Genomic DNA, 24567 nt, shown 5'->3' with positions numbered 1-24567 from the left:
GGAAACTAATTAACAACACAGTGACAACGGAAAACCACGAGATGCAACATAAACTTACAAACTCACATTTTCAGAACTACTTATTTAATGAAATTGCTTGATCCGATCAGCAGCAAATTGTTCTCCAAAAGCGATCCCAGATTGGTATCAGTGCTAATGTTATTGGCACTGATATCAATCGGGCTCTTGCCAGGTGAGCTGCCAGCAATAAATGTTTCTTATTAGAAGTTAATCTCAGCGGTGCTAAAATAATGCAAGAAACAAAACGCGTTCAGGAACATTTTTAAAAGTAAATCTTGTGAAAGTTGTGATTTTCTTGTTGTTTGCAGAGTACATTACTACCTAAATCAGGGGTAGGCAATGGCACAGAACCTCCGGCCCCCAATGTGATTTTGAGAAATATTATTATGCAAATAAGGGATCAAATACCTAAAAATGTGAGGAATAGTGTCCTTTTATAGTGTATTTTTTAAATGTCCTGTCAGAACATCCCACTTGGTCATATATAATGTAAAACAGTGATTCTCAACTGGTGGGTCGGGACACAAAAGTGGGTCGCGAGCCTACAGGGAACTTTTTTTCAATATTTTCCATCTGAAACTACACAGAAACACACTGGAGTCTGTTAAAATTAATATTGTTGGGTTTTTTTTTATCATAATTTCAGTCTTAACCCTCGTGTGGCCCTTAATTTTGCACCCTTTTGTACCTATTGTCAAAAAATGTACGCTCCAAAAAAGAGCCTTAAAATAACCATACATTCATATTTTTTTCTGCTTCTTTTTACAAAAATCTCAAGTGGCTTTTGGGTCATTTTGATAGGCCGTGAGCTCTAGTGGCTTTCGGGTCAAAATGACCGAAGGCCCCACGAGGGTCTATGTCTTGTTCAATAAAAACATGTGGTAAATACAATATTTTACAAGATATATGACAAATTACAGTTTTACTTGGTGGTACTAAAGTGGTCTCGGAGCCGGACCACTTTAGTACCACTGTAAAAAAAAAAGTAAAACACTGGCATTTGCAGAAAATGGTTCTTTCTTTAGGCTACGATGGTGAGGTTCGGCCCATGGTGTTTTGGCTATGATGAAAATCGGCCCTCTGTGACGCAAACTTGCCTCCCCCTGACCTAAAGAATTGCAGTCTTTCCAATGTCCTGATCTTGGCCATTAAAATTGCAATTTGTGATCAAACTATATGACACATGCACCTCATAACACCAAGACCAGAAACTTTTCCCCATCACAAAAGCTCTAAATCTTTAAAAAACATCCTCATTTTTTTGTTAAAGGTATTCGTGGGGACAGCCTTTGTTTAAGCCAAATCGCACACAGACAAAAGTAACAAATGACATCTCTCGAGCGACTGTCGACGCCGCATTTCCCTTTAAATGGACACGTCTGCGCTGGCCCCACCGCGGCGCGTATATTACAGGCTTTAGCCGAACGCCGAGCTGCCAGCGCTGATGAGGTATCGGCGGCGCGGGGTATTCAGCAAGTGCTTTTGATGCATTGCACTGTCAGGATTCGAAAAGGAAAAGAGCGCGGGAGAATGGCAGCCCTGACAAAACGCCATTCAAAGCCCACTCCATCATGTGCGGCCCGTTTATTGAGCCTTTTCCCGCAGCCGAGAGCAGGAGGGAGAGCGTTATTGTAGGCGCTAAAGTAGAAAGTGAATGGGGAGAGCGGAGGGAGCTAACGGTGGCTAATGCTACCCGTGGGGATTGTGTGAAGGAGGCGGACGAACCTTGCTCTGGATCTCCCAGGGTTTGGCGATGGCAGAGAGGTCACAGGCCGTCATCATCATGGCCCTGGAGGAAAAAAACATCAGAAATATATCAGGGGAAATTAACCTCGTAACTCCCGCCTGAACCGAGAGGATCTTTTTCCTCACGTCATCAGATTCTTTTTCCATCATTTTTTTGTTGGGTATTCAACTCATTTTTGTAACTTTTTTGTCATTTTTTTGGTCAAATTTTTATCACATTTTTGTTATGTTTTTGTCACATTTTGTCACATTTCTGTCATTTTTTCGTCCTTTTTTTAATCAAATTTTTGTCCTTTTTTTGTCACATTTTTGTAATTTTTTTGTCACATTTTTGTAATTTTTTCGTCACATTTTGTCAATTTTTTGTCATTTTTTTGTCACATTTTTGTCATTTTTTTGTCACATTTTTATCACATTTTTGTCATCCATCCATCCATCCATTTTCTTCCGCTTTATCCGGGGCCGGGTCGCGGGGGCAGCAGTCTCAGCAGAGATGCCCAAACTTCCCGGTCCACACACACCTCCTCCAGCTGTTCTGGGGGGACCCCGAGGCGACACCAGGCCAGCTCGGAGACATAGTCCCACCACCGTGTCCTGGGCCTTCCACGAGGCCTTGTCCCACTAGGACATGCCTGGAACACCTCCCGCGGGAGGCGACCAGGAGGCATCCGGAACAGATGCCCGAGCCACCTCAGCTGGCTCCTTTCGACGTGAAGGAGCAGCGACTCTACTCCGAGCTCCTCCCGGGTAACTGAGCTCCTCACCCGATCTCGGAGGGTGCGCCCAGCCACCCTGCGAAGGAAACTCATTTCGGCCGCTTGTATTCGCGATCTTGTCCTTTCGGTCATGACCCAAATCTCATGACCATAGGTGAGGGTGGGAACGTAGATCGATTGGTAAATCGAGAGCTTTGCCCTCCGACTCAGCTCCCTCTTCACCACGACAGACCGATACAGCGACCGCATCACTGCTGACGCCGCACCGATCCGTCTATCGATCTCACGCTCCATCCGTCCCCCACTCGTGAACAAGACCCCGAGATACTTGAACTCCTCCACTTGAGGCAAGGACTCCCCACCGACCTGTAGAGGGGAAGCCACCTTTTTCCGGTGGAGAACCATGGCCTCGGATTTGGAGGTGCTGATCCTCATCCCGGCCGCTACACACTCGGCTGCAAACCGCCCCAGTGCGTGCTGAAGGTCCTGGTTCGTTGAAGCCATCAGAACAACATCGTCCGCAAACAGCAGAGATGAGACTCTGAGGCTCCCAAACCGGACACCCTCCGGCCCCTGGCTGATTTCTGGAGATACTTTTTTTGTAATTCATGCAGTTCTTATATTTGAAGAGTTTAGTGGCGCTAGGCTTATACAACCACGAAGCTGATGCTGCTCAAATATATATGCAAAATGGTTAAAATTACTGTATGGACACAGACATTTATATGGTTAGTCTGGTGTTATAAGTGATTTGCCTCAGGTGCTCTGTGGAGCGGGTCAGACTGTTTTTAATGCAGGCTAGCTGATACCATAGACATGCACTAGCCTAGTGCCAGTAAGCTCTTCAAATATAAGAACTGCCTGAATATTAGAAAAAAATATCTCCAAAAATCAACAACACTCTGGATAACTAGGAAATGAGGCCCTATGTCAAAAATCCTGAAATATCCCTTTAAGTGATGATGTCATCGCTCTTCATCTGGGTACAACAAAAGTTCAGTCCTCTTCACTTAAATGGGATTTTGCTGATAAATAACCTGCAGTAGAGCCGATTACAAGGCTCTTGTTAAATTTTGGATCACAAAGAAATATTACATTTGATCTGGATTTTCTTTTCTTTTATTCACAAAAAAATGACAAAAATGTGACGAAAAAATGACAAAAATGTGACAAAAATGGAAAAAAAAAAATGACAAAAATGTGACGAAAAAATGACAAAAATGTGACAAAAATGACACAAAAAAAAAGACAAAAATGTGACAAAAAATGACAAAAAAAATGACAAAAAAGTTAACAAAATGAGTTGAATACCCAACAAAAAAATGATGGAAAAAAAATCTGATGACGTGAGGAAAAAGATAATCTCGGTTCAGGCGGGAGTTAAGAGGTTAATAGATGAGCTGCTTCTCTATGAGTTAAAGGTTCTCACATGACGATCTCTTTGCGTGTGGTCTCCAGCTGCATGTACTTGGTCCAGTCGTTCCAGTTCTCGTAGGTTTTGGATTGATCCACGATTTTCTGAAACATGGTCCTCTTTCTGAGATGGAGAAGAAACACAAACACACAGAACTCAGAGGTGACTGGAATTAAAATATTAGCATCATTATTCTATTTGTGTGTGAAATGTTACGTAGTGTAACTTTAAGCAAATCTAAGTTCAATTACATAGATTCAAACATTTCACTCAATAGATAGAATAAAATGAAAGTATTTGTTTTATTACAGATGTGTCCAAACATGAGATTTAACCTCTTACCTCCTACTTTAAAGGGGCTAGAGTTGGCCATTTTATACTCACTACTGCCACCTCAGGTCATATGTGTAACTGAATCTTCTATATTAGGCTCATGCATGACGGCAGTTGTGGTGAACAGGTCTGGGCTCATTCTACACCATAGGACACTGTTGGAACATTTAGGGGGAGGAAATTAGATAATTTTACTATTTTTAAACTCCGTATATTCCCTTTAACCCAGCGCTTTTTCTTGACTGGGGAGTTTACAGCCTCTATAGGCCAGTGTAACACCTCATTTGAAAGCTAAGACCTACAAAACTCTTGAAAAGGAGATCTTTAATCTCAATGAGTTTTATCCTGGATAAATAAAGGTCAGATGAAAAAGAAAACTGATCGTAATTGTTTTGAAGCATTTTTGTTGTGTTTTCGTCTTTTTTGTCCTGCTTTTTGACACTTTTTTGTTTTCATTTCATTGCTTTTTGTTCATCCTTGTTTCCACACTTTTTTCAAGTAGCTTTTAGATTTGGGAAATGCCAAACTGGAGACAATGTGCTCGGTTCATGGTGGGGGTTAAGAGGTTAAGAAAGTTCATGTTTTAAGCAACAGTTTGCATGTTTTGTGTCAGCTGGTCATTTTGCTTTGTTGGTAAAAGTATGATCCAAAATAGAGGTCGAACCAATATGGGCGTTTCTCATGTTTTTGGCCGATATTTAAAAATGTCTCGTCTATAATCCTGTGTATGATGCCCCTAAACGGTAAAATGTGTCAGTGTTGAACTGTGACAGCAGGGGGCGCTTTGTTAGAGGCACAGAGCTGATTGATTCAGGAGGAGGCACTTTAGACAACACTGTTTGTTTCAGTGTGAACGTTCTGTCATGTATGATTGTATTACTGTCTGTGTAGACGAGTGGCACTGTAGGTTTATCTTACCTTATCTTATTAACATTCACTGTCCCGACCAAATAAACAAATACCGTAAATGCTCGAATATAGGCCGGGGCCTTTATTTACTCAAGGGCATCTAGGACCAGGCTTTTATTGGAACCAGGCCACAATTAGAGACAGGCCTTTATTTCTATTTGAGCAAATCGGACGACCAGGAAAATTAAGAGAAACAAGATTTGTGTCCACTTGCACCTAAAATATTAGGTTAATTTATTAATGAACATTTCAAACCATCTCCCAGCGGCTGGAACATTGACGCCTTTTATTTTGTCGGGACAACAGGAAGTGTTTCGTTGCTGTTAGCGGAGCTTTGACATCAATGTCACTGCAGGTTTCTGTTTCGTTTTCAATGCGGACCGGATTATTTGTTGTTCTCTCGTGTAAAGGCGAGTTTAGACGGAGCGTTTGTGTTTGTGATCGATCATGAGACTGATCCGAGAGAAGACGAGACGCTCGCGCTGATGGGAGGAGTTATTTTGAGGCGTGGGACTGACCTGCACACGGAGCAGCTGGACGTGCTTTGAAGACGCAATGGTGACTTTATTAAAACCCTGGAGGGTCACACAACATTTGTTCTTTACCCTGTTTCCAAATATAGTCACAGGAGGTTTGAAAAGTGGCTAAATCTGTGTCAAAGTTACGCTCGGATCAGCTTCACTCCGCAGCGTTCCCATCGGCCCGGGTTCCCGTTTGTTTACTTCCTGCACGTGAGTTATCATTTACACCAGTATGAGACAAATTCCTAACATGGGGAATATTTCTACCGCTATAGTTTCTAATAAAAGCCCCGGCCTGCTTCAGAGACCGGCTTTAATTTGCCTCCGCCAGCCGCGAACCCGGCCACTGTTAGAGACCCGGCCGCTAATGGAATACAGGCCAGTATTAGAGAAGTTACGGTAAATACATAAAAAATAAAATATGATCCGAGGTGGAGAGACTTGTGACCGATTTTATTTTAAAGACCTGACTTTGCTCTTCCCAATGCAAAAAACGGAAGTCTCCATCACTTTCGGTTCCGGAGTTATCGGATATCCATATCATCGATATATCGGTCGACCTCTAGTACCTGTAACATAATCCACCAAAGTTCAACTTCATTGGAAACACGGTTTTGTAGGATGTGTCTGTTTTGAATGATATTTCAAACCCTTTGTTTGCTTCCCAGAATAAAATGACGCGTTTCATGTCATAAATTTGTAAAAACACGATACTTACCTTCAGTCTTACTTCCACCACTTAAACCGCCAACATTACTAAAGCGCGTCCTGTTATTAATGCCTCTTCACCACAGGGCTGGGAATGAGATTGATTGAATGTAATAACACGTGTTGCTGACAATGGCCTCTCCCTCCTCATATATTCCACTTTAAAGCCCCATTCATCTGCAGCCCGTGTGATTAATCATTCAGACGCAGGAGAGAGCGTCCCGGTGTTTAGCCCGGATCAGACGTACGTGTGCGGTTTGTGCGGCGCGTGTGTGGAACTGACTTGAAGTACAGAGCCAGGTCGGTGGCGATGATGGCGATGTCCGTCAGGTGGATGACGAGGTCGTGTTGGCGCCGGTTCAGGTTTTGATAGATGTTTAAAGACTGGAACAGAGAAGAGTTTAAAAAGAAGGAAAACACAAATAAGTGTCTGAAAAAAGATAGATTCATAAGATTTAATCCAATGAAAGGCCCAAAATGACTGAATTACATCTTTGATCAACTCATGGCATCAATTCTTTCATTTATAATATATGCCTTTATGATCAGCACTTGACACACAGTTGCACATGTTAGCACATGTAGCATGAAGCTAACATAGCTTCCTGGTTAGCGTTATTTCTGTATTTATTGGCTCATTTTCTACTAAATAAAGACACAGAGACATGGAGAGGAGTAAAATGGTTCAACAACCCATAAATACTTAACCAGGAAGCTAAATTAGCAGCTGATGCTAACGTTAGCAACAAGTCCCTTTTTTCGCTTCTACTGAACTATTTGTTGTGAGAAAACCATCCACATTTTTGGCTTGACTTTATAAAAATAGTGATAAATTGAGAGGTTTTCTTCCACGTTGCCGTCTGTATTTATTAAACTGGGAACACATTAGGACTTTTCTAACAGGTTGCATTCTGTGTCTCAGTTTTGGAAAGAAATCTGCAAACAGAAAATCTGCAAATGTTTTGATCATTATTTGCTACAGAAAGTCCTTTCAAATGATCAACATCAAGCACAAGATCATGAACATTGTCACCACTTTTTAAAAGTTCTGTTACATGTGGATAGGTCCAGCCATTAGCTTTACCCAAATCTAAAAGCTTCTTGAAGAAAAGCGTTATAAGAACAAAAAAGTGACAAAAAAGTGACAAAAAAGTGATGACACAAGTGGCAAAATGAGAGGGAAAAAGAAGGTGAACAACACAGCAACAAAGTGAGGAAAAAGATCCAGGATAAAACTCATTGAGATTAAAGATCTCCTTTTCAAGAGTTTTGTAGGTCTTAGCTTTCAAATGAGGTGTTACTCTGGCCTATAGGCTGTACGCTCCAGTCCAGAAGCTTTTAGATTTGGGTAAAGTGCAACTGGAAAAAATGCACTCGGTTAAGGTCAGAGGTCAACCATTAAACATTTTGACTATAGAGTTGTGATGTCACGTGAATTCAACCAAATGAATGAGATCTTGAATTCTGGAACTCATGAGTAAGCATCAAAACACAGCTCCTTGCTTCCTGCTGTTGACCAGAAATGATGCGTAGTGGAGGCAGTGTGAGCGCTGAAATGATCGGAGGAAATTCAGAAGCATAATAATAATCCCATGTTATATTATAATATGAACCCTTTACATCACTTTACATCGCTGCATGTGGTTAATACTAACTCTCTTCCATTCATCTCAATGGTAAATATGGATGCAGTACACTTTTTGACCACCAGCGTCAAATTGGGGGCGCTGTTTCACTCCTTCCGCAAAGTTAAGGAAACACTGTTGTCGTGTCTTGGTATTTGTCAATTACAGAGCGTTGGAGCATCAACTTTCACAGTTTTCCTACTTTTATTGCAAAGGTCGTTGACGTCAACAACAGTATATGTTAAAAACTGACTTATAAAAGAATTGATGCTGAACTGACACTTTCAAAATAATCTAATGTGGCATTTTCTTTGAGTTAACGAATGAGGTAAAGTTACAGTAGGTGCTGTAGATGCAGGTGTTTTTTGTTTTTTGGCACTAAATTGCTACAATTGTTCATTTTGTTTGACTGAAATTAGGCTTTTGCCATAGTTACCATTTGTTTTAATATAGTATGTTATTTGTATAGATAGAATCAGATGCAAATGTAGGCTATCGAAAAAATAAAAAATAAATTAAATAAAGTAAAGTAATTTTATAATTTTCAGTTATATGTGTTTTTCATGCTTGACATCGCTGTGTTTGGCCCACGACTAACAGGCACTTTTTCATTGTGTTTGGGCACCCCTGCTTTAGACTAAAAAGAAGATAAATATTTGAGATCCTCGTGGAGCAGATCTTCAGCGACTGCTCTTTTGTTTGAATGACAAAAGGACGGCCACTGGCAGCAGGATTTGTGCTTGAAATTTAAAACCATTTCATCATCAGATATTTATTGCGCTTTGGGGGACGTGTTTTTATGCCCGACTGATGCAATTTTCCATCTGGGATTATAAAACTAAAACTAAAATGAACGATAAATCTGGAGTATTAGCTTTTTGATGAGCTGCAGAGTTGGCTTAAAATACTACATAGTTGTGATGGAAATCTTTTGAGTCAAAACTGTAATAAACCACATGTTATAAAAGGCAGCAGCAAATCCAGGCAGAGCAGTTTTCACGTGATCTCTCTTCATTTACGATTCACGTGTACCTCGTCCCTCAGCAGCGTCTTCCCGAACTCCAGATGGTGCCGTTCCAAGATGGAGGATCCGTGCAGCTTGGCCAGAGGGTTTGCGGACCTGCACAGAACGCAGACAAAGACTGTACATGCAAACACTGTAAATCGCCAAGAAGCTACATAGTATAATAAGAATCTAAGTAATGAATACGATATTTTAAAGCCAGACATTTAAAATTATGTCTGCAACTAGTATAATGTGTGCCAAAACTGCAGTTAAATGCGTTTCAGACCAAAATATTTGTATCTTTTGAGTCATTTAAAGGGCCTATCTCACTCGAGGAGACGATGGATTGACATCTTGACGTATCAGACATTCAATCTATTGAATCATTTTGTAATAGTAGGTGCCCATTACAAAATGAGTGGGTGCTCGAGCCCTGCAGCACCCACAGGATCGGCGCCTATGGCCTCGGAGATGTCTCTGCGGCGTGGTGTTGTGTAGTGAACAGCTGTAAAGCCGACACTTCTCTCTCGCTCTCTGGAGCACGTTTGAAAAGCAGAGCGGATCACATAGACAGATCAAAACAGTTGAGATTTCAACATTTCTCTGAGTTTTTAAATGGTGAAAATCGGTCCAAGGACGACTGAGAAACATCCTGTTAAAGTCTTCAATCTGAGAACCAGGCTGCACACGCCATAAAAATAACATCGTGTCAAAAACGTGTCAACAATGTCGTTGAAAATTGACTTGAAATGGAGATATCTAGGCATTTGTTAATCAGAAAGGAGAGTGTGTGTTGCATAAAACCTCGTTATCTCCGTTTCTAGAAAAAAATCTGTGATTTTTATCAAAATTATCCTATGTTTAGCTTAGATTTCTCAGGAACCGAGGCAGTATGGAAAAACGGTGGCCTGTTCCTTTAAGAGACCACATGGAGACTTGAAAAAGCTGAAATTGAAACTGTTAGTTTTCACATCTTCGGCTCGAGTCGCCAGCAGGTCCCTGAACAGTCTCCAGGCCGGTGAGAGCATTTGCTCATGTGCAAAATAAGAAGCAGGTGCTATGGTGGATCAGCATCAGATTTATCTGCATATTTTTGACTCATAAAGCCTTTTCTCAGTTACATATCAGGTTTGGGGCGCTAATACCATGTTTTCCAGACTATAAGTCGCTCCGGAGTATAAGACGCACCAGCCAAAAAATGCCTAATGAAGAAGTCGTTCCTCTCGCTGTGGCCATCTTGCTTTTAGCTTGCGATTAGCTTTAGTTTTCTTCATTGTGGATAAGAGTAACCTCCGCTTCTCACTCACTCCAAACTGTCTTTCTGCTGCACGATTAGCCTGCAGTGCCCTCTAGGGGCATGTGAAACTATATATTTGAATTAAAAATAAATAAATCACATATTAGTCGCATGAAAAAAAGTGCGCGTTATAGTCTGGAAAATACGGTACTGTAATACACACAATATCAAATGGTAAATTGGATTTCCAGCTTGCACTCGCTATTCAGCACTTGTCTTAATAGGTTTAAATGGCATTCTTTATTTTTATTTTTTTCATAGCCCTAAAGAAGAGCATGACGCATTCATGTTAAAGTGAGGAGCATGAAAACAGACGGGCGGCCATGTTGGAGGGCGGTGACTGGGTTATAAATCAGGGCTAGTGCGCTGGGGTGGGTCTGCTCCTGTCTGTGGTCTGCGCTAAATGCTAATCGCTAATCTGTCCTCGCATCGGGCCATCCATCAGCCGACAGGGGCAGCGCAGAGGGGCGTGTCCCGTGTCTGTCTAATGGAGAGAGTTGGAGACAGGAGCCGCAGTTTACGCTTTGAAAAGGAGTGACTGCTGTCGCCTCGAGTCAATTAACAACCTGCGAAACAGAGGGATCTGTCTTTGAAACTAACACACTGAAGAAGTTGTTTTTCAGGAGTGATTTTGCACAAGATCCCTCTTTAAGTAATGATTAATGTGAGTGAGACTTGGCTGATTACGCCTAGGAATAAAAGGAAAGGAAACTAGCATAACGCAAAGCAAGTAAATAAGAAGTTACTCAATGTTATCAGGCAAACAGCCCAGTACGTGTGAGTTTAAGGCATTTATAGAATGTGACATGAATTATCATCCAAAGCAGGGCTGCCAGGTCTTTGAATTAGGCATTCTTTAGTAAAAATATTGGCTGTGGGTTTTGGCCTTGCTGTTTTGTTTGTAAAATGATTGACTAGAACAAAAGCATACTCTTACTAATGTATTATCAAGGTTTCTCTATTCAGTATCGCATTGCACAAAGAAGACCACGTGAAAACAACCCTGAAGAAATTCTGTAGTACTAGCGTTCGACTGAGAATATCTCAAATTCCAAAAAAGAACGTTGATACATTTGGCTGATCGACCTGGCAACCCTGACCCAAAGCCTTACTTCATCTGGTAGAGGTTGTTGGTTCCTCTGTGGTCGATGTCGTGAAGAAGACCGGCGGTGACCATGGCCATGCACTCCAGGTCTGTGTAGTAACGCTTCAGATCTCCCGTCTGGAAAACACACATTCAACATGTACTTTTGGAGCTTTAGCTGCCGGGGCTTTTCACAACAGCTTGACATGTGCTTGATTAAGGTCCAACCAATTCTTTTCTTTCTTTTTTTTTAACAAAGTGACCTACTTGTAAAAAGCAAAAACGGCAGAGACCTACTTGCTGACTACGTTTACATGCCGTCAATATTCCGGTTTCATAAAACCATTTGGCAAAACAAAGTTTACATGCATGAGCAGACACTCCTGTTACATGGTCATCGTAATCAATTGTGAAATGCGTGTGAAATGCTTTGTCGTTACCATGAGCAGAGTGAACATGGTCTGTCCCACGTTGAAGCCGTGTCTCCAGTTGTGGTACGTGATGTGCCTGTAGCCTTTACTCACGGAATACACGAAACGCACCAAAACCTGCCACAAAACAACACAATATAAGACACAGAGCAGTCATTAGTTTGGTGTTGAATTGTGTCAAAACAAAGACCAAAACAAGGTAAAAATTAAATTATTATTCCTCACGTCATCAGATTTTTTTTCCATCATTTCTTTGTAGGGTATTGAACTCATTTTTGTAACTTGTTTGTCATTTTTTTGTCTTTTTTTGTCACATTTTTGTCATTTTTTGGTCATTTTTTTTATTTTTTTTGGTAAAATTTAAAAAAAAAATAAAAAAAAAATTTTATCACATTTTTGTCATTTTTTTGTCACATTTTTGTCATTTTTTGTCACATTTTTGTCATTTTTTCGTCAATTTTTTAATCAAATTTTTGTCATTTTGTTGTCACATTTTTGTAATTTTTTTGTCATTTTTGTGTCACATTTTTGTAATTTTTTTTGTCACATTTTTGTCATATTTTTGTCAAATTTTTATCACCTTTTTGTCACATTTTTGTCATTTTTTTGTCACGTTTTTGTCATTTTTCTTCCATTTTTTGTCAATTTCTTGTAATATTTTTGTGACATTTTTGACACTTTTTGTCACATTTTTGTCATTTTTTCGTCAATTTTTTGTCACATTTTTGTCATTTTTTCGTCAATTTTTTAATCAAATTTTTGTCATTTTGTTGTCACATTTTTGTAATTTTTTTGTCATTTTTGTGTCACATTTTTGTAATTTTTTTTGTCACATTTTTGTCATATTTTTGTCAAATTTTTATCACCTTTTTGTCACATTTTTGTCATTTTTTTGTCACGTTTTTGTCATTTTTCTTCCATTTTTTGTCAATTTCTTGTAATATTTTTGTGACATTTTTGACACTTTTTCATCAATTTTTCATCAATTTTTTGTCAATGTTTTCTCACTTTTTTGTCACATTTCCATCATGGTTTTCGTCTTTCGTTTGTTGCTATTTTCACAGCTTTTTTCCAGAAGCTTTTGAACTGGGGTAAAGCCAAACTGGAGAAAATGTGCTTGGTTCAGGTGAGAGTTAAGGGGTTAAATTAGAAAAATATACATCACACATCACATAATAACGCAATAGTGTTTGGTCTATCATGTTTAGCACCAAGAAAGTCATTTTTAAACCTTTTTTGGATTGTGTGCATGTCTAAATCATGTCTTTAAAAGCAAAGGGTCGAGAGAAATTTGTGAACCATTCGAGCCGTATAAAAAATGTACTGAAGTTATGAAATCATCCCAATGCAAGGTCACTTTGAGACGCCTCGAAACATAATCAGATTTCTTCTCTTTTTGCCGGAGCCACTTCCTGGACTCTACGAAAGGATGTCACTTCAGGGCACACTTTGGAAATGAAAAGAAAACTGGGCAAAGTCCAAATGATGTTATATCGTGATTGGTGCAAAAATGAAAATTAAAAAGTTCTGAGTAAACTTAGTGGCTGTTTGAAAATGTTCAATCTTTGTTACTGTGTTTTAAAAATGGTCTTGCTTTGTTTTGTTAACTTGTCTTTTTCTTTAATACCAAACACATGCTTGTGTGGAAGGAAGGAAGGAAGGAAGGAAGGAAGGAAGGAAGGAAGGAAGGAAGGAAGGAAGGAAGGAAGGAAGGAAGGAAGGAAGGAAGGAAGGAAGGAAGGAAGGAAAGAAGGAAAGAAGGAAAGAAGGAAAGAAGGAAGGAAAGGAAAGAATAAATGAAGGAAGGAAAGAAGGGAAAGAATTAAGGACAAAAAGGAAAGAATGAAGGAAGAAAAGAAGGAAGGAGGGAAAGAAAGAATGAAGGAAGAAAGGAAAGAATTAAGGACAAAAAGGAAAGAATGAAGGAAGAAAAGAATCAAGAAAGGAAAGAAAGAATAAAGGAAGAAAGGAAAGGATAGAATGAGAGAAAGAAGGAAGGAAGAAAAGAATGAAGGAAGGAAAAAGGAAAGAAAGAAGAAAAGAAACCAAAAAAGGAAAGAATGAAGGCAGGAAAGAATGAATGAATGAAGGAAAGAAAGAAAGAAACGAAAGAAAGGAAAGAAGGAAGGAAGGAAGGAAGGAAAGAATGAAGAAAGGAAAAAGGAAAGAAAGAAGAAAAGAAAAACTAAAAAAAAGGAAAGAAGGAAAGAAGGAAGGAAGAAGGAAGGAAGGAAAGAATGAATGAATGAAGGAAAGAAAGAAAGAAACGAAAGAAAGAAAGAAAGGAAAGAAGGAAGGAAGGAAGGAAGGAAAGAATGAAGAAAGGAAAAAGGAAAGAAAGAAGAAAAGAAAAACTAAAAAAAGGAAAGAAGGAAGGAAGAAGGAAGGAAGGAAAGAAAGAAAGAATGAAGGAAGAGAAGAAAGAGATAAATAAATCATCAACACCGACACATGCATAAGTAAAGGTCAAAAACAGTTATATGATCGGTCTCTGTAGCACCAAACCACCACCAGAGTAGATCAAATACCGCCCATGTGTAAAACAATCTCCTCCTCCTGTCCCCTCCTCTTCCTCCTCCACCTCCTCCTCCACCACCTCATTCTCCTCCTCCCCTCCTCCTCCTCCCCTCCTCCTCCTCCTCCTGCCACCACCTCATTCTCCTCCTCCCCTCCTCCTCCTCCCCTCCTCCTCCTCCTCCCCTCGTACCTCTCTGGGAATGTGGAACTTGTCCACCACTTTGAGCTCGTAGTACATTTTGATGCCACATTTGACCAGCTCCAGCTCGGTGTGGTTGAAGTCGTAGAAGTGAAACTCCAGGATCTCCGCTTTTTTAGTGTTGGGCAGGACCTCAGACTGTGCCAGGATAGAGGAAATCCACATTATTAGTATCACATCTGCAGAATTATGCCAAATGCAGAGAGACACTTACCAGAATTTCCTGCAGCTCCTCCTCCTCACAGTCGCCGGGCTCTTTGCCGAAGCGCTCTCTGGTGTTCTGTGGAGAGCTCAGTGTCAGTTAAACCTATATATTTCACTAAGACATCTGTTGTTATTATCCCGTAGTGACTAATTCCTCTGTAGCGTCACGTGTGTATAATTACCGCCATAACATAAACTCACCAGGACCTTCTGGATCTCGTCTTTGCGGCACTTGACGTGGTACATCACCATGTCCTGGAAGATGTCCCTCCTGTTCTCCAGTTTGTTCATGCGGTCGTAAGTGTCCGTGTTCAGCACCGACCAGCCCAAGAACTGGGTCAGAGACTGGAGAGAGAGGAGGGGAGAGGGGCACCATTCAGCAGGGTCTTACTGTCTTTTACATCCCGGAGTCTGTCCTTGAACAGCTGTAGAGCAGCAGATCATAGTCAGAGAGTTAAAGGCACTCTGCATGACATTTTGGATCATACTTAAAGGGGTATTTCAGGATTTTTGACATAGGGCCTCATTTCCTAGTTATCCAGAGTGTTGCTGAGACCTGGAGATATTTTTTTTTGTAATTCAAGCAGTTCTTATATTTGAAGTGTTTCGTGGTGCTAGGCTTGTGCTAGGCTAGTGAATTTCTATGGTATCAGCTAGCCTGCATTAAAACAGTCTGACACGCTCCACAGTGCACCTGAGGCAAATTACTTATAACACCAGACTAACCATATAAATGCATCACATGAATGATTGCATTCTGAGGGACTATTTTCTAGCAGATCACTCCGCCGCTGCGTAGCTTATACAACCACGAAGCTGATGCTGCTCAAATATAAGTTCTTTTAAATGCAAAATGGTTAAAATTACTCTATGGACACAGACATTTATATGGTTAGTCTGGTGTTATAAGTGATTTGCCTCAGGTGCTCTGTGTTAATGCAGGCTAGCTTATACCGTAGAAATGCGCTAGCCTTGCATTAGCCTAGCGCCACGTAACTCTTCAAACATAAGAACTGCATGAATTACCAAAAAAATATCAAAAATGATATTTTTGCAGTGGATGATCAAAGAATGACGACCTAATCCAGTTAAATCTCATGTTTGGCTGCCTTTAGTCAACATCGCCGAAACATTGCCAAACTCCGCCCCTCCCTCTCATAATCAGACGCTGAGAAATTGGTACATGCCTTTGTCTCTTCCAGGCTGGATTACTGCAATGCCCTCCTCGTCGGGATCCCTGGTAAGAGCCTGCTGAAGCTCCAGCACATCCAGAACTGTGCAGCCAGGATCCTGACGAGGAGGCGCAAATATGACCACATCACCCCTGTCCTCCGGTCCCTTCATTGGCTGCCCATCAATTACAGAATCCACTACAAAATCTGCCTCCTCACATACCAGTGTGTCCACTTCCACCCACACCCTTCACCAGCCCGTGACCAATCTCTCCACAATGGGAGACAGGGCCTTTAAGGCAGTTGCCCCTAGACTCTGGAATGCCCTGCCGGAGTCCCTGAGGGTTCCCAAGAGTGTTGAGGCCTGAAAACACATTTATTTAAAAAGGCCTATTCGGACTAATTTGTTTGTTTGCTGCTTTGTTTTATTATGTGAATGGTTTCTTTTTGTTTATATCTGATTTCATTCTTCTGTTGTAGCACTTTGAGGTTTCGGTGAAATGTAAAGTGCAATATAAATAAAATGTATTATTATTATTATCGCCATGGAGACGGCCTGGAGATGGTCCCAGTAAATTTACAAGTCAGGCTTTAGGAGAGATGAGCCGCTCACAGCAAAAACATTTGGGTAACACTTAATTCTACACTATCCTTGAATACATTGTGCCTAAATAAATCATAATACCCAACCGCAACCTTAAAGGGGCTAGATGCAAGTTAGCCATTTTACACTCACTACTGCCACCTCAGGTCTTAAGCGTAACTGCAGCTTCTATATAAAGCTCGTGCATGACCCGAAGTAACACCTTTTTGAGTGACAGAGCAGGATTTTAGAGGCAGTTGTGGTGAACAGGTCTGAGCTCATTCTACACATTAAGACATGGCTGGAACATGCAGGGGGAGGAAAATACTTAATTTTAACATTTTTTAAACTCCATATAGTCCCTTCAAAGAGCAACTAAAATCCAAACCGATGATCTGTGGATGTAATACTGAAAACCACTTTCAAATTCTTTACAATTTGACTCGAGGCCAAAAAAAACATCACTCTGCGTAAGCAAGTATCAAACTCAGCTGCAGCCATCTTAATGCACTTCAGGACTCCATCACCAGGCAGACGCCAATGTCACAGTCCCTTCCCCCAAACTCTATTCTCTCCATAAAACCTCATAAATCTTATCAACCACAACAGGCTGCATTTTAAACGTCGATAACCCGTGTCCAGTCGGGCTCAGATGTGGGACAGAGAGAGTGGTGGAAATACTTCAAGAACCTCTTATTCAGGGGTGGTGGTGTTTTAGATGTTTGATGGTGGGATGTTAAAACCAATGTAGGAACAGGAGAACATCCAGACTCCACACATTAAGGCCTCACCTGACCTAAACTCAATCTCCCCTCCCCCAAACTCTAAAACATAAAACTCCATAAATCAGAAAAAACCTCGAAGACACGGCTGTAATTCTTAACGTTGATGTCCTGTGTCCAGTCGGGCTCAGATGTGGGTCACCGCGTGGCTCAGTAGGGTGACCAATGACCATAAGTCCTCATTTTCCTGGACATGTCCTCATTTTGGGACCTAAAAAAAGGCCCGGGAGGAATTCTAAATCAATGCGAAATGTCCGGGATTTCTACCCCGTCCCACTCTGCAGGTTTAACCCCTTAACTCCCATCTGAACCGAGCACATTTTCTCCAGTTTGGCTTTACCCCAGTCCAAAAGCTTCTGGAAAAAAGCTGTGAAAATAGCAACAAAACTGAGACGAAAACAATGACGGAAATGGGAAAATTTATGAGAAAGTGGCAAAAAATCGACAAAAATATGACAAAAATATGACCAAAAAATGACAAAAATGTGACAAAAAATGACAAAAAAATGAGTTGAATACCCAACAAAAAAATGATGGAAAAAAAATCTGATGACGTGAGGAAAAAGATCCTCTCGGTTCAGGCGGGAGTTAAGAGTTTAAAGGAACAGGCCACCGTTTTTCCATACTGAGATCTGTTCTTACCTGAGCTTAGTGTGCCCGTAGAAGAACTTGGTCGCTTCTAACTTCAGCCTGTTTGGAGCTATAGGAATATGCTGGGAGAGGCCAAACGCTAACAACATCTTTGGTCGTTGTGCGTGACTGAGGGCACACACAAATACCAGACAGGTACATATCAACTCGTCTAAGCTCAGGTAAGAACATATCTATGGAAAAACGGTGGCCTGTTCCTTTAATTGTTGACCGGAGTCAGGTCTGGTGTTCTAGCCCTGATTAAAGAAGATCATCAAAACATGTCCAAAAAATGACAACAATGCAAGTTAAAAGATGCATTTAGAAGAGTTTTGTAGGTCTTAGCTTTCAAATGAGGCACTACACTGGCGTATACGCTGTCAGTAATACAGGTGTTTCACTGTCTCTGTCCCCGTCCCTGTGAGAGAAGTTGGGGGAATCGGTCGTGAAGTTAACAGGAGTCCGACTTTCAACTTGACCAGAGATTCACCACCGTTCCTCCAACTGCACCTTCAACTAAGCAGCTAGGCTAGCAATAAGTAGCTAGCTTACTTATTGCTAGCCTAGGAAAAGTATCGTTCAGGAGGAAGTCCAAACACGGCACATCAGAAAACAGGCCGCAGCAGCGTCACCTGTAACTTCATGTTTTGAGCAGAATTCCCGCTAAAGCCGTGATAAAAAGAGAGAAAGGACTTTTTTTTTACCTCCTGAGCTGCAGGAACAGACCAGATCCACATCAGGCACCGTTTTCTTTCAGATAAACTTTTATAAACACACTGCGCTGTTCGACGAAGTGAAAGCGCCTCACACGTCAAAGATCTGTTACATAGTGAGAGCGCTCACTCTGTCACTGAAAATGCACCATAACTGTTCCAAACATGGCTAATGCAGAGTGAGCGCTCACCTTTTCCAGAAACAATCTTTGATCCCAAATGCTCCGGTGCAGCTGGAGTTTAAACAACAGCAGTAACTTCAGGCTCTGCGGGGCTAAAGCTAAAGGTAAAGCTAAAGCTAAAGGTAAAGCTAAAGCTAAAGGTAAAGCCCATGTGTTTCTTGTTGTCATACCGTGTTGTCACTGCTTTTCTCTTTGTCTAAGAGTCTAGTTTCTTATTCAGTCCAGGTTTAGTCCTGGTTTTTAACCAGTTTACTGTAAGTCCAGGTTCAGTCCTGGTTTAGTCCTGGCTCAGACCGCGGCTCTGCCATCTCTGATAATGACTGAAGTGTGAGTAAGTTACAGCTTTGCTTCGCTTCTGCATTTGCGCTGAAGCTGCTCATGAGTTCAGGCTTTTTTAGACTCACTGCGGATCATTTATTGACGTTTGGAGAGAAAAAGTACCGAAAATTAGCACTGAAAAAAAAAAGTTTTTCAATACCGCCCCCTACCGGAGCTTTTCGGTCGGTACCAAGTAGGTACCGCTTAAAGGTACCCAGCCCTAGTCTGTACTTATTTTCCCGAGAATGACTAGCGTTCTACACATTATCCCTTACATAAAGCTGAAATGGGGAAAATGTGCTCGGTTAGGGCGGGGGTTTAGAGTCTAAATACCCTCAATTGAAAGAGTAACTGTACCTGAATACAGTTACACCAAATCAGTATTCAAATGATGTATTCTATATACATTCAGTTACTACCAAACACTGTTGATAGTACTGATACCTGCTCAGTTTAGATATAAGGTTTAGTAGTGAATAGTATATGGTCCTATATACAGTACATGTTATAAGTACTGATTCCACTGCACTTCACAGACTCCTTCTCCAGTGTTAAAGGTTCTTCCCTTCCCCCAGACTCTATCCTACCAAAACACAGATAATAAATAAACACCATAAATCTTACAAACCGGCAAAACCAGGCGCTGTACTTCAAACGTCAATACCGGCGCGTTGTCGGGCTCAGGCGTGGGTTAGACAGTGCGGTTTTGCTCTGTATAAATGATGGCTCTGTGTGTTATGTACTACAGTAGGCTTTCTGATTACTTTCATGTCACCGTTTCCACCTTCTCTGCCCCTCAGCCCATCCATCACCCCCACACCCCCCTCCATCCACCGCAGGATATCCCATCATGCACCTCATCATACATCCTCGTAAAATGGCCGCACCTCCCCTCTGACTTTGGCTTCATGGAATCGGGAGGAAGGTCATTCGTTTCATCTGAATTTGAAAAGGAGGTTTAAATTCATAGGCTGCATAAAGTTGTGCATAAAGGGAAGTTTCTGTGAAGATGGAAACGAATGGGAACGAGCCCAGGAATTACAATCCTGTGTGCCATGTTCCATTCATTAACCCCTTAACCCCCGCCTTAACCATTTTCTCCAGTTCAGCTTTACCCAACTCGTAAAGTTTCTGGAAAAAAGCAGCAAAATGGCGACAAAAAAGCAGCAAAACAGAAGAAAAAAAAACAAGCGAAATCGCACAAAAATTCTCAGATCAGTTTTGTAGGGCGTTACACTGTGATCTCTCCAGTCTAGAAGCTTTTAGAACTGGAGAAAATGTGCTTGGTTAAGGCAGGCGTTAAGAGGTTAAAGGGATATTTCAGGATTTTTGACATAGGGCCTCATTTCCTAGTTATCCAGAGTGTTGCTGGTACCTGGAGATATTTTTTTTGTAATTCATGCAGTTCTTATGTTTGAAGAGTTTCGTGGCGCTAGGCTTGTGCAAGGCTAGTGCATGTATATGGTATCAGCTAGCCTGCATTAAAAACAGTGTGACCCGCTCCACAGAGCACCTGAGGCAAATCACTTATAACGCCAGACTAACCATATAAATGTCTGTGTCCATAGAATCATGTTTGGAAAATAACTGACCTGCATCACATGAATGAGCACATTTTGAGGGACTATTTTCTAGCGGATCACTCCGCCGCTGCGTAGCTTATACAACCACGAAGCTGATGCTGCTCAAATATATGTTATTTTAAATGCAAACAGATGTGCAGACATTTACATGGTTAATCTGGTGTTTTGCCTCGGGTGCACTGTCTCCTTCTAATCTGACTGTTTTGTAAAGAGGAATGGGCAAAAATGTCAGTCTCTACATGTGCAAATCTTGTAGAGTCAGACCCCAAAAGACTTGCTGCTGTTATTGCAGCAAAAGGGGGTCCCACAAAGTATTCATTCATGCTGTATGAATACTTATGCATGCACCACTTTTCACTTTTCTATTTTTTGAAAAATAACAGAATCATGTATCATTTTGCTTTCACTTCAGAGTTGTCGGTTACTTGTGTGTGAACATTCAGTAAAAAAATCAAAATAAAATCTTTATGTTTAGGGTTGTAAACATGACAAAATGTGCAAAAGTTCAAGATGTATGAATACTTTCGAGAGGCACTGTATGTGTTCTGCTTCAAAGTCGGATAGCAGCGGTGTTGTGCCGTGCTTTCAGCCCCGGCCTGCAGCGCACATTAATATTACAGCGTGTGCGTGAATGCCCTGAGTGTTATTTTTAAACCGTGACTCAGGCTCTACCTCCATCAGAGTCTCGTCCATGTCGTCGAAAGGTTTCCCATCCTTCCTGTTATAGAAAGTAGCCACGCCCACAATCTCCTCCTTCTTGTTGACGATGGGCATAGACAGGACGTTTTTGATGGTCCACCCGGAGTCATCGAGGGGCTCCGTCTAAAGGGGGGAAACACGGAAAAAGACATCATTACCTGGGGGGGGGGGACACTGGAGGGTTTACAAATCTGAAAACGTGAGATGAAAAGTTCACAGACTGAACTATTCATCAATTGATCTGTTGATCTTGGGTCAAACATTTTGGATTTCCTTCCAAAGCTTCTCACAATAGTTTGCACGAGTTTTGGTCCATTCCTCCAAACAGAACTGGTGTAACTGATCCACATTTGTAGACCGCCTTGCGTGCCTATGCCTTTTCAGTTCTGCCCATACATTTTCAACTGGTTTGAGATCAGGACTTTGTGACGACCACTTCAAAACATTGGCTTTGTTTTCCTTAAGCCACTTTGTAACCAGTGTGTCAGTTTGCTTTGGGTCATTGTCTATTTGGAAGACCAATCTGCGCCCAAGCTTTAACCCTCAGAGAACCCTTTAAAAAAGGCACAGGCTCCTTCTGAAACGAGCAGATTGGTAAGAGGTGCATCAGCGTCCGCCATGATAAGAAGCCTCCGAATTGGGCAGTGAAAAAGGAAGGAGTTGGAAAAAAAAGTTAGGAAAAGGAGCTGCAATGCTAACTATCATAGCAGTCACATGTCATTGTGTTAAAGAGCCGCCTCAGTAAATGGTTTAAATGAAGGCACTTTATGCATTTTCGTAAGCCACATGGCTAATTTGCTACTGTAGCTTCATAAAACAGCTGTTGAGATGTTTTTTTTTTCACCTTAAATGTCTTTATTTGGACACTATGTTGCTGCATATGCAATACAATAGGTGGCGGCATGTGTTTTTGTTTGCCTACAGTCTGCCAATAACCTTAAAGAAGAAGAACAGCAGCTGTTGGTGATGTCACTTCCCCTTCCCCTGGGTAAGGACGGTCGAATTGGGCAAATAGATCTCTATGGAGTTAGTGAACTAGAGCTTCAGAGCTAACAGTTGAGGGTCAGGAGCTCGGGTTAGGACGTAGAGGCTGTAATTTAATGGTTTCGGACACAGCCACACTTAACACCTGAGGCCCAAAACGTGACCTCTACTTTTAACAGTCATAAATTCACTGTACTTTAAAAAAAAAAGATTTTATTAATCATTTATTGGCCAAATTGCACACCAAGGTCCACGGTTAGACTGTTTAGAAATCACAAATACTTTTATAAAAACATTCCAAATTGAATGAGGTTGAACAGAGGAGTAGAGTATGAGGAGGAACTATGTCGCTCCGAAGAGGAGAACCACAGGAGACAGCAGCTCCTGGACCAGGCTCTGAGCCCATGAGTCCTGCTGAAACAGAGTCTGAACCAGGACTTTACACAGACTCCACGGATTAAAGAGGAGCCAGAGGAACACAGCGTCTCTGAGCAGTCCAACACTTTCAAACACATCCAATTTCACTGACTAATGTTGACGATAGAGTTTAATGTGTTTTAAATCATGTTTCAGGCCTGTTCCAGAGTCCAGTGCTGTCTGTGTGAAGAGCGAAGAGTCTCCGTTTAAGCAGCTGATGGAGACAGAAGCTGATGGAGACAGAAGCTGATGGAGACGACAACAACCTAGTCCAGAGCAGAGACAGAAGAACCAGACTGTCCCCCAACAACAAGTCTGCACCAGAGACCACTGTCCACAATGAAGACAAGTCAGGACCTGATGAGGCTGAGCAGAAGAAACTCCAGTGCTCAGTTTGCAACAAGAGATTTACATATGAATCTGCTTTACAAAAACACATTAGAGTCCACGCAGGAGAGAGACCATACAGATGTTCCTCCTGTGAGAAAGCATTTACTGTTAACCGCGAGTTAGCGGCTAGTTAGCAGCATTAGCCTGTATCTTGTAAACTCTACAGACTCCACGCTGCAGCGCTAACAACATTTAGCTCTGGTTAAATCCAGCACAGACGATTTAGGGAGTGTCGTCTGTAATAAAGTCAGCTCTATGTGGAATATTGGATTTACACTAAAGAATTCTCCAGTTTGTTGCTATTTTCTCTCCTCAGCAGAGAGTAGTGTCCTGTAGGAGCACCGGCCAGACTTCAAGTGGTATCGATTTCTGGTATCGGGACCTCATAAAGGCATGGACCCGATACCCAACACTGGCATCGGTGCATCCCTACCAGATTCTGTGGCTAAAAGCAGCTTGGAAATGGACACTGAATGTTGTAGCATTTTCTAACCAAGATTGTGATCAAGCAGAACAACCCACTTTGCAATTTTAGAAAAGATTTGCGACACACGTGAGATCAACAAAAGGTCAGAACAAACATGCCGGACACGAGACAGCATCAAAGGTTTTGTGCCTTCATGTGCTCTCGTCTGAAGCGAGAGGAGAACAAATGAAACCCCGGCCGCGGAGACGCCACAGGAGCAGACTTTGCTGGTGCGGAGGTGAAGGTGAGTGGGTGAGTTTAATCGAAAGCAGGACGAAGGAGAAACTCGCTCACCTGAAAAGAGAAGGTCTCGTCCTGGGCGGCGTTCATGATGTTACAGATCTGTGGAAACATGGAGTAAAAGAACAGACTTTAGATGAAGCGTGACTGGTATTCTGAAGAGATACAACTCCTCCCATTTAATATTACGTTAGGTTTACTATTCACCCTGTTATGTTTTTACAATTAATCCTGTTGACCTTGGTTGTTTCTTTGTCTACTGCTGAAGCGTTTCAATCTGTATTCCCTGTATTTTTTTTATCATACCGGGAGAAAAAAACCTGTCCAAATGTGTTCTTCACGGTGCCATGGATTTGTTAGTGTGCCGTTGGATGAAAGTGAAAGCTTTTAAAACCATGTTATTCCCATAATTCCCAGTCGAGGGCGCTCCAGGTCGTACCAAATTTACTTTTCTTTGTCACCCATAAAGATAATTGCCCCCAACAGACTACAAAAGGGCGGGAAAAACACTCACCCATGCATTTCTACAACTTCCTTTTCGTTTTTTTTCCAAATTTTTAAAACCCTTTTTCCCTATTTTCTTTAACCACTTAACCCGTGCCTTAAAGGAACAGGCCACTGTTTTTTCCATACTGAGTGCTACATAAAATACTTATTCATTCACTCCACATTCGATG

General features: G+C 41.5%; 1 protein-coding gene across 1 annotated transcript in view; it reads right to left on the bottom strand.

Moving 5' to 3' along the window:
- The window catches only part of pde6a (phosphodiesterase 6A, cGMP-specific, rod, alpha), a 75545-nt gene that overhangs the window by 15900 nt on the left and 35078 nt on the right, over positions 1 to 24567 (bottom strand). The window contains exons 10-20 of the mRNA XM_079556231.1: positions 23945 to 23992; positions 21367 to 21516; positions 14933 to 15076; positions 14742 to 14807; positions 14519 to 14665; positions 11821 to 11928; positions 11409 to 11518; positions 9026 to 9113; positions 6652 to 6752; positions 3913 to 4020; positions 1747 to 1810 (exon numbers count right to left, since the gene is read on the bottom strand). Of these exons, the coding sequence (XP_079412357.1) occupies positions 1747 to 1810; positions 3913 to 4020; positions 6652 to 6752; positions 9026 to 9113; positions 11409 to 11518; positions 11821 to 11928; positions 14519 to 14665; positions 14742 to 14807; positions 14933 to 15076; positions 21367 to 21516; positions 23945 to 23992 (1134 nt within the window). The remainder of the gene's footprint in view (positions 1 to 1746; positions 1811 to 3912; positions 4021 to 6651; positions 6753 to 9025; positions 9114 to 11408; positions 11519 to 11820; positions 11929 to 14518; positions 14666 to 14741; positions 14808 to 14932; positions 15077 to 21366; positions 21517 to 23944; positions 23993 to 24567) is intronic.

Source organism: Gobius niger, assembly GCF_951799975.1.
Source record: "Gobius niger genome assembly, chromosome: 5".
Classification (NCBI taxonomy): domain Eukaryota; kingdom Metazoa; phylum Chordata; class Actinopteri; order Gobiiformes; family Gobiidae; genus Gobius; species Gobius niger.
This window is presented reverse-complemented; position numbering and strand designations above follow the sequence as displayed.